The 16,418-nt window shown below is 46.6% G+C and overlaps 1 protein-coding gene across 14 annotated transcripts in view; it reads left to right on the top strand.

The window, feature by feature from the left end:
• GRIN1 (glutamate ionotropic receptor NMDA type subunit 1) overlaps positions 1-16,418 on the top strand; it is a 121,783-nt gene that overhangs the window by 28,327 nt on the left and 77,038 nt on the right. For 9 of the 14 annotated variants that reach the window (XR_013221180.1, XM_077284062.1, XM_077284059.1 and 6 more), the window contains exons 4-5: positions 14,267-14,329; positions 15,195-15,295. Coding sequence is in view for 13 of the 14 variants with exons in the window: in XM_077284062.1 (XP_077140177.1) it covers positions 14,267-14,329; positions 15,195-15,295 (164 nt within the window). In the remaining variant the exon portion in view is untranslated. The remainder of the gene's footprint in view (positions 1-14,266; positions 14,330-15,194; positions 15,296-16,418) is intronic. The other 5 variants (XM_077284066.1, XM_077284060.1, XM_077284070.1 and 2 more) reach the window with 1 other exon arrangement.

Raw genomic sequence — 16,418 nt, 5'->3', positions numbered from 1 at the left:
ACCAATCACAGCAAGCCGTGACGAAAATACGTCACGGCTTGCTGTGATTGGTCCGCGTCCCGGCAACATGGCCGCCATTAACCAATCACAAGCCGTGACGTCACGGGAGGCTGGAAACGCGCTCATTTTAAAAAGGGCGCGTGTCCAGCCTCCCGTGACGTCACGGCTTGTGATTGGTTGCGTCGCGGTCAACCAATCACAAGCCGGGAGGCTGGACACGCGCCCATTTCAAAATGAGCGCGTCCAGCCTCCCGGCTTGTGATTGGTTGATCGCGGCGCAACCAATCACAAGCCGTGACGTCACGGGAGGCTGGACACGCGCCCATTTTAAAATGAGCGCGTGTCCAGCCTCCCGTGACGTCCCGGCTTGTGATTGGTCAGGGCGGCCATATTGCCGGGACGCGGACCAATCACAGCAAGCCGTGACGTAATTTCGTCACGGCTTGCTGTGATTGGTCCGCGTCCCGGCAACATGGCCGACCTGACCAATCACAAGCCGGGAATTCACGTAACCAAGTAATAGCGCGATTTTTAAACAAACAACGCTGCCGGTTCCCTCGCTGAAGTCCCGGCTGCGTCGGACAGGTGAGTATAGCAATATTTTTTATTTTAATTCTTTCTTTTACACATTTATATGGTTCCCAGGGCCTGAAGGAGAGTTTCCTCTCCTTCAGACCCTGGGAACCATCAGGGATACCGTCCGATACTTGAGTCCCATTGACTTGTATTGGTATCGGGTATCGGTATCGGATTGGATCCGATATTTTGCCGGTATCGGCCGATACTTTCCGATACCGATACTTTCAAGTATCGGACGGTATCGCTCAACACTACTCATAAGCAACATTCATCACTTACAGGGTGATTGCTGCATGTCCGATCATTGGGATTGCTACTGATCATGAGGTCCCAAAGTCCCCTGCATGACTAGACTGGTGTCCTGGCCTCGTATAAGCAGAGGAATGGTTATAAATGTGCACTACTGCTCCAATCACACAGGAGACTTTGGGACCTCTTAATTGCTGAGCGTTCCAGGAGTCAGGTCATTTCCAATCCTCAAGCAATCATACTATAATCCACAGGATAGGTGATAAATGAGGTTTTGTATATTTACCCTTTAAAAGAAATGTGGCATCAAACAACAACTTGTTGTTTAAATCGAGATTCTATCTTAAATTCAATTTTGTAAAAAATTGTGTAATTTTTTGTTCAACGTTCCACATAATTATCTATCTCTAAATGTTGCAGTGTAAACATTGGCCACTAGGCCTAATACTGGACTCATACTTCCTGATTTGTACAGATGACTTTTCTGCTGTCATTCTCATCACAGACAGGGTGACAATGACTGATAACATCTCTATATACATCAGATAATACGGGATATACCATTCACAATAGGTTATATCACAGCTCACCTCCTCCCCCTCCTGTACAATGACTGATAACACCTCTATATACAGTAGATAACACAGGATCCATCATTCACAATAGGTGATGTCAAAGCTCACCTCCTCCTCCTGTATAATGACTGATAACATCTCTATATACATCAGATAATACGGGATATACCATTCACAATAGGTGATGTCACAGCTCACCTCCTCCTCCTGTACAATGACTGATAACACCTCTATATACATTAGATAACACAGGATGCACCATTCACAATAGGTGATGTCACAGCTCACCTCCTCCTGTACAATGACTGATAACATCTCTATATACATCAGATAATACAGGATCCACCATTCACAATAGGTGATGTCACAGCTCACCTCCTCTCCCCCTCTTCCTGTACAATGACTGATAACACCTCTATATACAGTAGATAATCCAGGATCCACCATTTACAATAGGTGATGTCACAGCTCACCTCCTCCTCCTGTACAATGACTGATAACACCTCTATATACAGTAGATAATCCAGGATCCACCATTCACAATAGGTGATGTCACAGCTCACCTCCTCCTCCTGTACAGTGACTTATGAAACCTTTACATACTGTAGAGAACACAGGATCCACCATTAATTCATAGTGTCACAGCTCTTGACCTCCTCCTCCTGAATATACATTAGATAACATATATGCATACAAGAGGTGATGGATGTCACAGCTCAGCTCATCCTCATGAAAAATGATTGATAACACATCTATATACAGTAGATAACACAGTATCCACCATTCACAATGTCACATCTCACCTCCTCCTCCTCTACTATGACTGAAGATGGAGCGCCCCCAAAGGGCAGTGGGGTACTCGGTACCAGATCCTTCGGTTCACAGGGGGATGTTCATGTAAAAGTTAAAGGTCTTTAAAGGGATAGAGTTTATGTTCGTGACGCCACCTGTGGTATTCGGTCAGGGTGACCGACGCTGCTTTAAGGGGTCCGCTGGGGTGATGTTATGGCAGCTAGATGGTATACCTTCCCACAGGTGAAGTGTGTCCCCAGGGCTTCCCAATGTGTAGATGGTGGATGGTGTGAGGTGAAGTGAAGAACGAGGACACAAGGTAGCAGTCTCTTTACCTTTTACTGAAGGCTTGTTGTGAATTCCGCTCTTGGGCTCCCTCCGGTGGTTGTAAGTGGCACTTTTGTGAGTTCTGCTCTTGGGCTCCCTCCGGTGGTTTTAAGTGGTACTGCTGCTCCTTGGAATTAGCAGTCAGCAGCTGCTTCCACTGATTGTCTTTCTGGCTCGGCTATTTAACCTGGTTCTATCCTTCAGCCTGTACCAGTTGTCAATGGTTCCTGCTTGGATTCACATCTCTGCTTGGATTTCCCTGATATTCTGACCAGTTCAGCAAAGATAAGTCCTTGCTTGTTCTTTTGCTGTCCACATATTGTGGACTTAATCGTTCTGCACATTCTATGTTTTTCTTGTCCAGCTTGTCACTATGGATTTATTCAGTTAAGCTGGAAGCTCTGGGTAGCAGATTTACCCTCCACACCTTTAGTCAGGTGTGGAGATTTTTGTAAACTCTGTGGTGGATTTTTCTAGTTTTTAATACTGACCGCACAGTATTCTGTCCTGTTCTATCTATCTAGCTAGATTGTGCCTCCTTTGCTACATCCTGGTTTCATTCTGCGTATGTCATTTCCCTCTCCACTCACAGTCAATATTTGTGGGGGGCTGCCTATCCTTTGGGAATTTTCTCTGAGGTGATAGCTTTCCTGTTTCCATCTTTAGGGGTAGCTAGTCCTCCGGCGAGGTGTCTAGGGAGTGACAGGAACATCCCACGGCTACTTCTAGTGTTGTGTTGAGCTCAGGAACTGCGGTTAGTACAGGTACCACCTCCTCCAGAGCTCGTCCCATGTTGCTCCTAAACCACCAGTTCATAACAAGGCTTCAGCATCCACAGTCCAGAGCACAGATCACAGGGCAGGCACAGTCCAGCCGGTTTGGAGGCAAATCCAGAGTCCCCTAATCCAGGTGGAAATCAGTAGCCTTCCTCTAGCGCCGTGGTGTTGTAGTACCTTACTGCTGAGCCTCTCATAAGCTCCTCACAACTGTTGTAGATGTTCTAGATGTTATGTCTCTCTCTCTGTCCCCCAGATGGATAGGACAACCCGTATGACCGGTGGCCTGAGGTTTTTTTCAGGGACTCTATCATGCCCCAGCCTCTCGTGGGTGCCACCTTGCCTCCTGGGTATGGGGCAGATCAGTAAAGCGAAATTAGCTGTCCTGCCGGTCTCTGGAGCAAGGCATAAAGGACTGTTGCTCCCTCGGTGTTCCGGCTACCGGATCCTGCGCCTCAGAAGGAGGCAGCCTGTGCAGGGCAGAACTCTTTCTGGTATCCACTCGTTTGCTATGACTTCTTTCTCACCCTCTCTACAATACAGTTCTCTGTTCGTGTCCGTTCTTAGGAACTGCCGCATGTGGGGCAGGCGCAGCTCCGTGACCTTCCGTCTAGGCCTCTGACAGGCTCCCACCTCTGTCAGGGACCAACTACCTGAGCCGAAGCTCAGCCAGCAAGTGCCTAACTTCCTCTCCAGGCCACCAGTTTTACCTACAGTAAGTGTGAAGAGTGCCCTAATAAATAGGAGCATAGCTCCTGGTGAACTGGAGTATGAAATGTGTTGTATGTTTGTGATACCTGGTAAAGAGATCTCCTTTATTGCCTCCAAAGGTAACATCACTCCCCCTAGAGGAAAATGACATTACTGCAACGACCAGGACCCTGGGGCGCTGCAATAACACCTCTATATACAGTAGATAAAACAGAATCCAGGGGTGGACATATAATTGGTGCAACCTGTGCAGCCGCACAAGGGCCCAAGAGGCAAGGGGGTCCAATTCTCACCTCCAAAGCAGGAAAAAGTGAGCACTATGATGAGTTATTGGACTGCAAAAGGACGATATATTGTTCTTGTACAGGAAATAACACAGGATCCATCCATCACAAGAGGTGATGCTACATATCTCCTCCTCACCCCTCCTGTACAATGACTGATAACATCTCTATATACAGTAAATAACACAGGATCCACCATTCACAATGGGTGATGTCACAGCTCACCTCCTCCTCCTGTACAAAGACAGATAACACCTCTCTATACAATAGATAACACAGGATTCCCCATTCACTTTGGATGATGTAATAGCTTTCCCCCTTCACTTTTGTACAATGTTAGAGACCGCCTCTATAACAATAGATAAAACAACATCCATCAGTCACAATAGGTGACGTCACAGCGCACCTTCTCTCCCTCCTGTACAATGACTGATAACACCTCTATATAGAGTAGACAACACAGAATCCACTATTCACAATAGGTGATGTCACAACTCAACTTCTCCCCCTCCTGTACAATGACTGGTAACACCTCTATATACAGTAGATAACACAGCATCTACCATTTACAATAGGTGATGTCACAGCTCACCTCCTCCCCCTGTACAATGACTGATAACACCTCTATATAGAGTAGACAACACAGGATCCACAATTCACAATAGGTGATGTCAGAACTCACCTTCTCCCCCTCCTGTACAATGACTAATAACTAGAGATGAACAAACCCATGGATATTTGGGTTTGCCGGGTTCGACGAATATACAGTAAAAAGTTTGGTTCGGGTCCAAACTTGACCTCGAACTTGACCACAGACCTAAACCAAATAGAAGTCAATGGGGACCCAAACTTCTGTGCTATATTATGATCACTATCAGGGCTAGGGGGCTGCAAAAGGAAGCTAGATGGGGCTAAGAGCAGGACAATTGCCCCACAAACAAATGTGAATAGGGAAATTACTTAAAGAGGTTCTGTCGCCATTGCAATCAACGCAAAATAGGAAGTAAATGAATAACATAAAAATGTTAAGAGTGCCCGCACAGAGACTGAGGCTAGCTACTTCCCGTCCAGTTAAAAATGTCACCCCCGGAGCATGAGGTAGAGTACCTGGAGCGCCCCCAGACGCAGGGCCGCGGGGTACTCGGTACCGGGCCTCTCTGTCTCAGTCCTGGGGTTGTCACGGTGGCTAGACCCGGTCCATGGCCCTGCTAAGGGGCGTCCAATGAAAGGTGTGATGATGGTGCGTGGTGCAAGGTGCGAGGAATAACGAGGACACAGGGTTGCAGTCTCTTTACCTCTTTACTGAAGGCTTCAGGATCCGCAATCCAGAGCACCGCTAACAGGGCTGGCTGAGACCGGCCGGTCCGAAGGCACATCCAGAGTTCCCTTTGCAGGTGGAAATCAGTGCCTACCTTCTAGCGCCTGGGTGTTGTAGTACCTCCCTGCTGAGCACCACGGGATAGTCCTCACAACTGTTGTGTCTGTTTCTGATGTTCTTTCTCTCTCCGTCCCCCAGATGATATGGCTAGGACACACCCGTATGACGGGGTAGGCCTGGAGTTAATTTATAGGGACCCTAGAGACGCCCCTCTCCCACAATTGCCTCCGTTGTCTGCTTAGGTGATTTAGGTGAGACAGCCAACCTATAATTAACTGTCCTGCCGCTGTTTGAAGTAATGCTTAGAGCCCAATACTTCCTCGGCATTCTGGCCACCGGCTACACGCCTCAGTAGGATGTTGCCAAGATCTTAGGGCACGACTCCTACTGGTTCTATTCTCCTTTGTGCTGTGATCTTGTTTCTCACTTCTCCACAATAAACCTTGCTTCGTGTCCTTCCTTAGGATGCCACCGCAACGGGTGCAGGCGCGGCTCCGTAACGATCTGTCCTTTTCGCTAGGCCACTGTCAGGATCCCACCCCTGACAGAGACCCCCCTGAATCTTCCCAGGAACTCCCTCTCTCACAGGATGTTGCCTGGGCAAAACCCAGTCAGCTTCTCTCTAACTTCCTATCCAACCCCCAGTTTTACCAAAGTGTGAGGAGTGGCCTAATACATAGAACCCTTTGCTCCCCCTGGTGGCCAGAGTGTGAAGTGTAATGTGTGACTGTGATACCTGGTCAGGTGAACTCCTTTAGTGCAATCAGACGTAACATCACTCCCCTTAGTGGCAGAGCGACATCACTGCAACGACCAGGACTCTGGGGCGCTGCATACCCTCTTAGAAGTAGCTTACAAATTTCACCTACAGAGCATGGGGCACAGTACCCCCACAGCTCCAAAATGTTTCCTCTAGTAGAGTACATTCCAAATGCAGTCAATGAAAAGCCTGTAGTATGATCTTTGATCGAGCTGGCGGTCCACAGCGAGGCTTGCTACCAGCAGTCCAGTTAAAATTTCACCCACAGAGAATGTTTCCACATTTTCCCCACAGAAGCTGGTAAATTTCACACACAGACAATGGCCCACAGAACCCCCACAGGCAGGGTTCCAGAGTACAGACAGCAGCTTAAAGGCAAATTACTCCCACAAATTCGGGTTAAAGAATAGACACAGCGGCTTTTGTCACAGTAATCCCACAGACATGGGTTAAGGAATACACACAGCAGCTTTTGGCAAGGTACTGTCACAGAGATGGTTTCCTAAGAGTAGTAAAATATGTTTAAACACACATCACCACATCACTCCCACCGACTTCATTGAAGATTACAAAAACTTTTGGTTACGCCCGGTACTATCACACATGGATGCAGAGTAAACAGAGACTGTTTTTGTTAAATGCGCACACACAAAACCTAATACTATCCCTCGCTACAGCTGGGTCCTGTCCCTTTGTTAAGCAGAGTAGAAAAAAAAAAAGAATCTTTAACCAGGAGGAACAGGTCCAGGTGGAGGAGGAGGTAGACGTGCCGGAAAAGGTGGAAGAGGCAGAGGGGTAGATAGGCAACACAGTTTTTTTTTGTGGAGGAGGCCTTTAAATGAAACAAATGGCAAATAGAGCTAAAGACGGGCTGGGTGCGGCTGTTATAGTTGTCTAGTCATCCAAAGGCATGGACAAAGTCCCGTGGGATCCACGCCAAATTAATTTTAAGGAATGTTAGATTCCCCAACATTGAATGTGGATAGGAGGATGCGCCTGTCTGCGATTACACCCCATGTAGTACTAAACAAACATTCCGACAGTACACTTGCTGCAGGGCCGGGCACGGCAGGCCAGCACCTCCAAGGCATAGAGAGCAAGTTCAGGCCATGTGTCCATTTTGGTGACCTAGAAGTTAAATGGGGCAGACCTATCTGTTAGTGTGTGGAGACGTGTGGTCACGTACTCTTCCACCATGTTGTTGTAATGATGCCTCCTGCTACTACGGAACATATCAGATGGTGTGCTGGATGTTGTGGCTAGTATTCATAAAGTGTTTCCACATTTCGGACATGCTAACCATGCCTTCTGAGGTGCTGGTGTAACACCCCAGGTAACCGGTTGTTACAGTGATGTTGCCTTCCCTTCAGGGAGGGTAATATCTTGCTTGGAGGCAATGGAATTCTCTTTACCAGGTAAGCCACCCACACACAACACATTCCAAATCCAGGCCAGAAGGAGGAGCTCAGGACCCGGATTCAGGGGAGCTTCCCTGGGCTATAGGCTTCCTGGTCTGGAGGATGAAGTAGACAGTTGGTCCAGGGAGACCAAGGAGAGCAGATGTCTAGGAGAGACACAGACCAGACAGCAGAGCTGGCAGCAAGGATTGAGCTGCAGCTCCAGGAAGGACAGAGAACCCGAGGGGTTGAATGTGGTAGAGCTACAGAGGAAAGGAGCAGAGGATAGATAAAAGGGCTCTGAGGGGAACTGCGACCGGGCACCCTAATAACCAGAGCGTAGAACGTAGAAACCGGGCACCGGGAGCCCGAGGCTTTAGTGGGACTCTAGGACACTTATCAGAACCGGAGGGCTAAGAACTTTAAGTGTAAGCCTACACCACACCTGAAACGCAGCAGCACCTGAAGAGTCTGGGGCATGATAGAGTCCCCTGTAAAACGTCTCAAGCTGCCCGTCATGCAGGTACCTGTTCCAGGACAGGGGAAAAGAGGACTTTGCCAGAAGGCTTCAGGCAGCAGGGACCTCATACAACAGTGCAAGGAGGAAAGGCTCACAGACCTCAACTGGGAAAGAGATTCTCTCATTGCCTCTGAGCCAGCCGGACCACAGGACACCTGTACCTGGTACCCTGGACTGTGGACTACTACCACCAGTAAACCAGGTAAAGACTTTACAACTTGTGTCCTCCACTTATTCGTCGGCATACAACATCCTTGCCATACACCTTGGGAGCCCTGAGGACCCCGCTTCACCTGTGGGAACCGTCGCCATCCAGCCGCCATGCCATCACCCCAGAGGACTCCTTTGAGCGGCGTCGGTCCCTAATGACCGAGAACCACAGGTGGCGTCACGAACAATAGACTTTATTCACAAATCCTGTTACAAGACCTTTTCCCTTTAATTGGGCGCCCAGGGCCACGGACCGGGTCGCAGCCACCGTGACATGCCCCTGAAGACCGGACCCTGTACCGAGTATCCCCACGGCCCTGGTGGGCGTTCCACTGGTGGTGCCCGAGCTGCATTGGTGACTTCCTCCTCCGCTTCTGATTAGTTGTTCCACTGAGCTGAAACTCCACTATTGCTTGCTGCTTGTTCTCAAAGTCTCTCTAGCCTTTGCCTTTTTGATATGTCACATGTCAGCAAGTGAGCAGGAAGGCAGAAGTGACGCTGCAGCACAGACAGGTGAGCAGCAGCAGGGTGAGAACGTCGAAAGTGAGCACACACTGCCAGCACTTTCAGCAGAAGCTCCGACACGTGTGGGTAGTTTTCCAGGAAGCTCTGCACCACCAAGTTTAGCATATGTGACAGGCAAGGGATGCGCGTCAAACCGGCTGGGCCCAGAGCTGCTATCAGTTTTCACCAGTTATTGCACACCACCAAGTCTGGCTTGAGGTTCACCGGCACCAACCACTCATCTGTCTGCTGTTTGATCCCAGTCCACAGCTCCTGCACGTTGTGAGATTTGTCCCCCATACAGAAGAGTTTAAGAACAGAGTGCTGTCGTTTCCCCTTGGCTGTGCTTAAGTTGGTTGTGCAAGTCTTCCGAATGAGGAGGAGGTGGAGGAAGAAGAGTAGCAGGAGGAGGCAACCTGGACAGATAAACGTCCAGCAATACTACTGTAGGTATGGGAAGGACATGAGCTAGAACACTTTCCACCTCTGCCCCAGCCACCACTACATTTACCCAGTGGGCAGTTAGGGAGATGTAATGTCCCTGGCCGTGCTTTTTATGGTCCAGTTATCGGTGGTTATGTAGACCTTGCCACTGATAAGTGTGCGCTGCGCACACTTAATTTGGTCCGCAATATGTTTGTGCAGGGCAGGGATGGCCCGCCTGGAAAAGAAGTGGCAGTTGGGAACAATGTACTGCAGGACAGCCACCGACATCAGATTTTTTATAACTTTCCATCTCCACCAGGCGGAATGGCAGAAATTCAAAGGCAAGTAATTTGGTAATGCTGTCATTCAGGACCACGACTTGTGAGTGGCTATGTTGGAATCTCCTCTTTCTCTTAAGTATTTGGGGGATGGAAAGCTGAATACTTCCATGGGACGGTGTGGAGATGCTCGATGACTCTGGTGATGGTGGTGATGCTGTTACATCCTCTCTATGTGGGGAGGCAGGAGGCCCTGTTGATCCTGAGCGGGAGGAAGAGGCTGAGACCGCAGGAAAAGAGGGTTTGCGAAGAAGCCCAGATCTCTCATGCTTTTTAAGGTGTGTACTCAACTGCACTTCGTGCTTGCAATTCAGATGCCTCATCATACAGGTGGTGCAGAGATTCAGAACATTTATGACATCACAGACGGCACAGAGTGCAAACCACCAGTTGCTTCCCTCAAGAAGTGCCACACCAGGTAGCTCTCTTGAGCTGTCTTTGGTGTGCTTATATCAGTGGTTTGGTGGGCAGTAGCAGCCGATGTACTGGCTAGGGGCTGCCTCCTGTGCCTTTGCACCCTGCTCCCTATTTTGCTGTGCTGCTGTGGCAGTGTGACCACCTCCTCTTCCACTGAACTGCGCACTTCACTACATTATCTTCCTCCGACTCCTCAACTCTGCCCTCCTTGCCAGTCTGCACACCTCATAAAGACGCTGCAGTTGGCAACTGAGTTTCGTCATCATCTGACATGTGCTGCGGTGGTCCACTAGCCCTCCCACATACTGGTTATCCAACCTAACAAGTGGTTGGGCATCAGTGCACTCAGTTTCTTCCGCTTCTGGAGCAGGGGCAGGTGGATGGGCCACGAAACATCAGCCAGTGGAGTGATCAAAAAGAAGAAGAGACTGCAGCATGACTTGGGGCTCAGACTGCATGGCTGATTTGCAAGGGGTGAGGTGGAAGCCGGATGATCATGTTCCTCAGGTGCCACTTTCTGCACTGGACCGGCTGGAAGATAATGCGAAAGAACTCGAGCCACTCTCAGCCATCTGGTCTCACACCTTTTCAGTATCCTGTGGCCTACAAAAGGAAGCATAACGTTCTGTCGCCTGTGTGCACCAGAGGAAGGTTTGTTGTATTAGGACATGTAGCAGGTACAGAACGACCACGCCCTCTCCCTGCATCAGCTGCACCACTACCACCATCAACAGCAGCTACACCAGCACCACCATGGCCTGTATTTGATGCTCTCCTAACTTTTGGAAGTTCATTTTCTAAGCACTACTCGCAAAGATATGGCAGAAGACTAGATTTATTTATTTGCAACAGTACTAAAAAAAACAGAGTGGTCCTGAAAAAAATATTTATTTGGCCTAGAAATGGCAATTAGACGGTTGATGCCAATTATTTTTTTCCCAGACTAATAAAAAACACACAACAATCAACAGAATTTTTTTTTTGTGCCTAGAAATGACAACTAGACTGCTGATGCCAATTATTTATGTCCTAGACTAATAAAAACATACACCAGTCCATAAAAATTCTCTTTGGGGTCTAAAAATGGCAAAAAGACAGCTGATGCGATATACTGATTTGAAAAACTTCTAGGAAAACAGAGCAGTCATGAAAAATGATTTAATTGGCATACTAATGGCATTGAGATGGGTGATGCCAATTATTTATGTCTCACACTACTACAAAACACACAGCGGCTTAAATTAACAGTACTCCCAGGGGCAGGGGGATGAAGAGTACACACAGCAGCTTAAATCACAGTATTCCTACATGTGGGGGGTGCATATACACAGCAGCTTGGAGGACAGTACTCCCACAGTTGGGGTGGGGGGTGCAGAGTTCACACAGCAGCTTAAGGGACAGTACTCCCACAGGAGGGGTGGCACAGAGTACATCAATGGCTTAAAGGACAGTACTCCCACAGATATGGGTGCAGAGTACACACAGCGGCTTAAAGGACAATACTCCCACAGGCGGGAGAGTGCAGAGTACAGACAGCGACTTTTAGCACAGTACTAGCACAGTACTAGCATATATATGGGTCCCAGAGTACACACAGCGGCTTAAAGGACAGTACTCTCACAGGCAGGAGGGTGTAGAGTACGCACAGCTACTTATGACAGTACTCGCAACAGGCGGGGATGCAGAGTACACATGACAGCATAAAAGGACAGCAGTCCTACACATATGAGTGCAGAGTACATATAGCAGCTTAAAGGACAGTAGTCCCACAGGTGGGGGTGCAGAGTACACACAGCGGTTTACAGTAAAGGACAGTACTCCCACAGATATGGGTGCAGAGTACACACAGTGGCTTACAGGACAGTACTCTCACAGGTGGGAGAGTGCAGAGTACACACAGCGGCTTTTAGCGCAGTACTAGCACAGATATGGGTCCTACAGTACACACAGTGGCTTAAAGGATAGTACTCCAACAGGCAGGGGGATGCAGAGTACACACAGTTGCTTATGACAGTACTCCCACAGGCGGGGGTGCAGAGAACACATGGCAGCTTAAAGGACAGTACTCCCACACATATGAGTGCCGAGTACACAGAGGCTTAAAAGATAGTAGTCCCACAGGTGGGAGGGTGCAGAGTACACACAGCGGTTTAAAGGACAGTATTCCCACAGATATGGGTGCAGAGTACACACAGTGGCTTAAAGGACAGTACTCCCACAGACAGGGAGGTGCAGAGGACACACAGTGGCTTAAAGGACAGTACTGCCACAGATATGGGTGCAGAGTACAGACAGCGGCTTTTAGCACAGTACTAGCACACTACTGCCACAGATATGGGTTGCAGAGTACACACAGCAGCTTTTAGCGCAGTAGTAGCACAGTTATGGGTCCTACAGTACACACAGTGGCTTAAAGGATAGTACTCCAACAGGCAGGGGGATGCAGAGTACACACAGTTGCTTATGACAGTACTCCCACAGGCGGGGGTGCAGAGTACACATGGCAGCTTAAAGGACAGTACTCCCACACATATGAGTGACGAGTACACACAGAGGCTTAAAAGATAGTAGTCCCACAGGTGGGAGGGTGCAGAGTACACACAGCGGTTTAAAGGACAGTACTCCCACAGATATGGGTGCAGAGTACACACAGTGGCTTAAAGGACAGTACTCCCACAGGCAGGGAGGTGCAGAGGACACACAGTGGCTTAAAGGACAGTACTGCCACAGATATGGGTGCAGAGTACAGACAGCGGCTTTTAGCACAGTACTAGCACACTACTGCCACAGATATGGGTTGCAGAGTACACACAGCAGCTTAAAGGACAGTACTCCCACAGGCAGGGGTTGGTGCAGGGTACACACAGCGGCTTAAAGGACAGTACTTACACAGGCGGGGGTTGGTGCAGGGTACACATAGCAGCTTAAAGGACAGTACTCCCACAGATATGAGTGTGGAGTACACACAGGGGCTTAAAGGACAGCAGTCCCACAGGTGGGGTGCAGAGTACATGCAGCCGCTTAACGGACAGTACTCCTGCAGGCAAGGGGGTACACAGTACACACAGCGGTTGCAGCTTTTCAACAGGTTTTATTAGCTTGGCGAACCCAAACAGGAAACTGGACATACAGTAAAATGTCCGTGTTTGGGGTTTGGTATTTCGGTTCGGGTTCGCTCGTCCCTACTGATAACACCTCTATATACAGTAAGTAACACAGCCTCCACCATCCACAGAGGGAGATGACACAGCTTACCTCCTTCTCCTTTACAGTGATAGATAACACCTCTATACAATAGATTACACAGGATTTGCCATTCACTTTGATGATGTAATAGCTCAGCTCCTCCTCCTGTACAATGTTAGAGACCGCCTCTATATAGAGTATATGACACATGTTCTTCTACTATTCATAATAGATTATGTAATAGCTCACCTTCTCCTCCTGCACAATGTCAGAGACCTCTATATAGAGTAGTTAGCACAGGATCTATCATTCACAATAGGTGATGTCGTAGCTCACCTCCTTCCCCTCTGTTCACAATAACAATTGGCCATCCTACAGCATGCTCAGACAATGCTTCAATGAAAGCAGCGTCTGAGCCAGTCTATTGCTGCTAATGCCTATGTGAAGAACAGAAAGTAGGAGTCTAATATTAGGGCTAGTGGCCAATCCGAAATTTGCAAGATTTTTTATAATTACCGTACTTTTTTTTTATATAAGTAGTAATAAAAAAAGCCATAAAAATATATATAACATTTGATTTAAACGATAGGTCATTTTCTGAAGACACATTCCCTTTAAGCTGACCTCAACTCTCTGCGTACAACAGTTCCGCTGACTACGGTCGAGGTTCACTGATACACATCATGGTTTTTTTTTGCAAGCTCCAGTGTTATTATCACCCTTTAGCTGAGGTGGAGAGATGAGGTGGATGTTGGATTGCTTTTCTACACACCATATTCAACTGTTTATAATATTCTTCTGTGTCTACATATTTTCTCTGTGCACATTATTCATCAGAGTAAAAAAAGGAACTATGAAAACCTCGAACAACTTTCCTATGACAACAAGCGTGGACCCAAGGTATATATGCATGGAAAATGCACGTAGCCCACCGGTTCTAACCAAGTCACAGACACCCCAAAACCAAAAACAATGCAATCTAAATTCATCCCTTGCCCCCCACCTAAATTAGGTGGTCCGTGACTGTCTGCTATTTTTGTGCAATCCGGTAATGGATTGGACAAGACAATGGAAAATGTAAGTGCTGAGCCTGCCCCTGCAGTGAACTCTGTTTATTCTTTGATGCTGGAGGGGCTAGCAAAAAATAAAATAAAAATATCTACAAAATATATACTAATATTAAAAAAATCAATTGTGGGCACCTCCAGCAGCTAAAGTTTGTTAGGAATGCATGTGAACCAATGAATTAACCTGCAAGTTTTTTATCATTATTATTTTTTTTAATTAAGGAAGATTTGATTCTACAGTCTAAAAAAAAAATCACTTTTATTCTTCAAAGGTCAATTCTGTGTTAAAAACATTTTTTTCTCTTTTTTTGTTTCTGATATATTCTTTTTGGTTTTTTTATTTTGGGACGAGGACACTCATTGGATTTTTTTAATTTTTAAATTGCATTTCCAGGCTTTTTCTCCTAATATCTTATAAAATGCACGTCTCTTTTTTTTTTTTGTTTTTTTGTTTTTTCTTTTTGGGTCTTGGCGACATTCAGTTTGCATGCAGAGTGCAAAATGAAAGCAAGGAAAAAAAATAAAGAAAAAAAGAAAAGGAAAAAATAATGAAAGAAAATATTGGACATAGATTTAATAAAAAAGGTCTCTGCTTACTGTAAGAAGAGTGTGTAACCTTCTTTTTCTAGATAGCATGGCTCTCTCTCAGGAAGGTATGTATTACCCCTGCTAATTCCATTTGCTCACACTAATCACAGGCAGAAAAAGTTCTTCACTTTGAACCTGGGACCAAAAATGTGACTGCTCTTCTGACCGAAGCGAAAGGACTGGAAGCCAGAGTGATCATCCTCTCTGCTAGGTAAGCTGGCACCCTCGGCACCCGGATCTGAGTAACTGACTGACATTTTGGAAGTGTTCCTTCTCTCCCTCCCCACTATTTGCCAACAGAGCATCTTTTATATTATTTCGAGTTTTCTTCTGCTATATTTAACATGTTAAGCAAAGCCAAGCTTAGACGGAAACATGTCTCCTGACGAACTTTACAATATGCATTTTTTTCATCCTAAAAATATTCTTATGATATTGTAATGATGCCATTAATATTTTGTCCTCAGCTCCTTGTTGACCAGAAATATATGCACTACTGTCCTAGTTCAGGTATTCTTAGCAAACCTTCTTTGTTTTATTACATTTTTAGTTGTTATTTTTATCTAAGCGCATTAGGTGTAGCGTACTGTATCCTATTGGTTGCTGAGTTCTTTATTAAGATTGGTTCATTGTATATTTCTACCCACTAGCATCCAATGAAAACACAGTTTAATAATCTCTGATTATTGATTTATATCTAGCTAAAATCCTTTACATATCAGGGTCATATCAGTCTACAGTATTGATCAATCTCATATCTATTCATCTATATAATGTAGGTTTATGAATCTTTGTATCTGTCCACCTTCTCTCTTTATGTCACATCTTTATCAGCATTGTTTCAAAATATATTCCTAGGTGGGGAGCATCTCCAATAGCATCCAATGAAAACACATAATTTCAGAATTCCTGGTTGGTTCATTATTTATTCATATCTATCTAAATACAGTGGGGAAAATAAGTATTTGATACACTGCTGATTTTGCAAGTTTTCCCACCTACAAAGAATGGAGAGATCTGTAATTTTTATCTTAGGTACACTTCAACTATGAGAGACTGAATCTAAAACTAAAAAAAACAAAATCACATAAGTATTTGATACAATAAAAAAAAACCAGAACTGAATCACCTTCCCAACATTTGCAGTACATATACGTGATGATCGGGAAGACTTTCCCTACAGATGCAGTATATGTACATCATGTCAATCATGTTTCCCACAGCAGGGAACATGGGGCCTTCCTTCTAGGGTGTGGCGACGTCTCCCGCAACTACCATCGCTGTGATTGGCTGTTCAATCCTGAACATGATGACATTGATCTCACTAATGAGAG

Source organism: Ranitomeya variabilis, chromosome 2, assembly GCF_051348905.1.
Source record: "Ranitomeya variabilis isolate aRanVar5 chromosome 2, aRanVar5.hap1, whole genome shotgun sequence".
NCBI lineage: Eukaryota > Metazoa > Chordata > Amphibia > Anura > Dendrobatidae > Ranitomeya > Ranitomeya variabilis.
The sequence above is the reverse complement of the archived record's forward strand: the minus strand, read 5'-3'. Positions and strand labels throughout refer to the sequence as shown.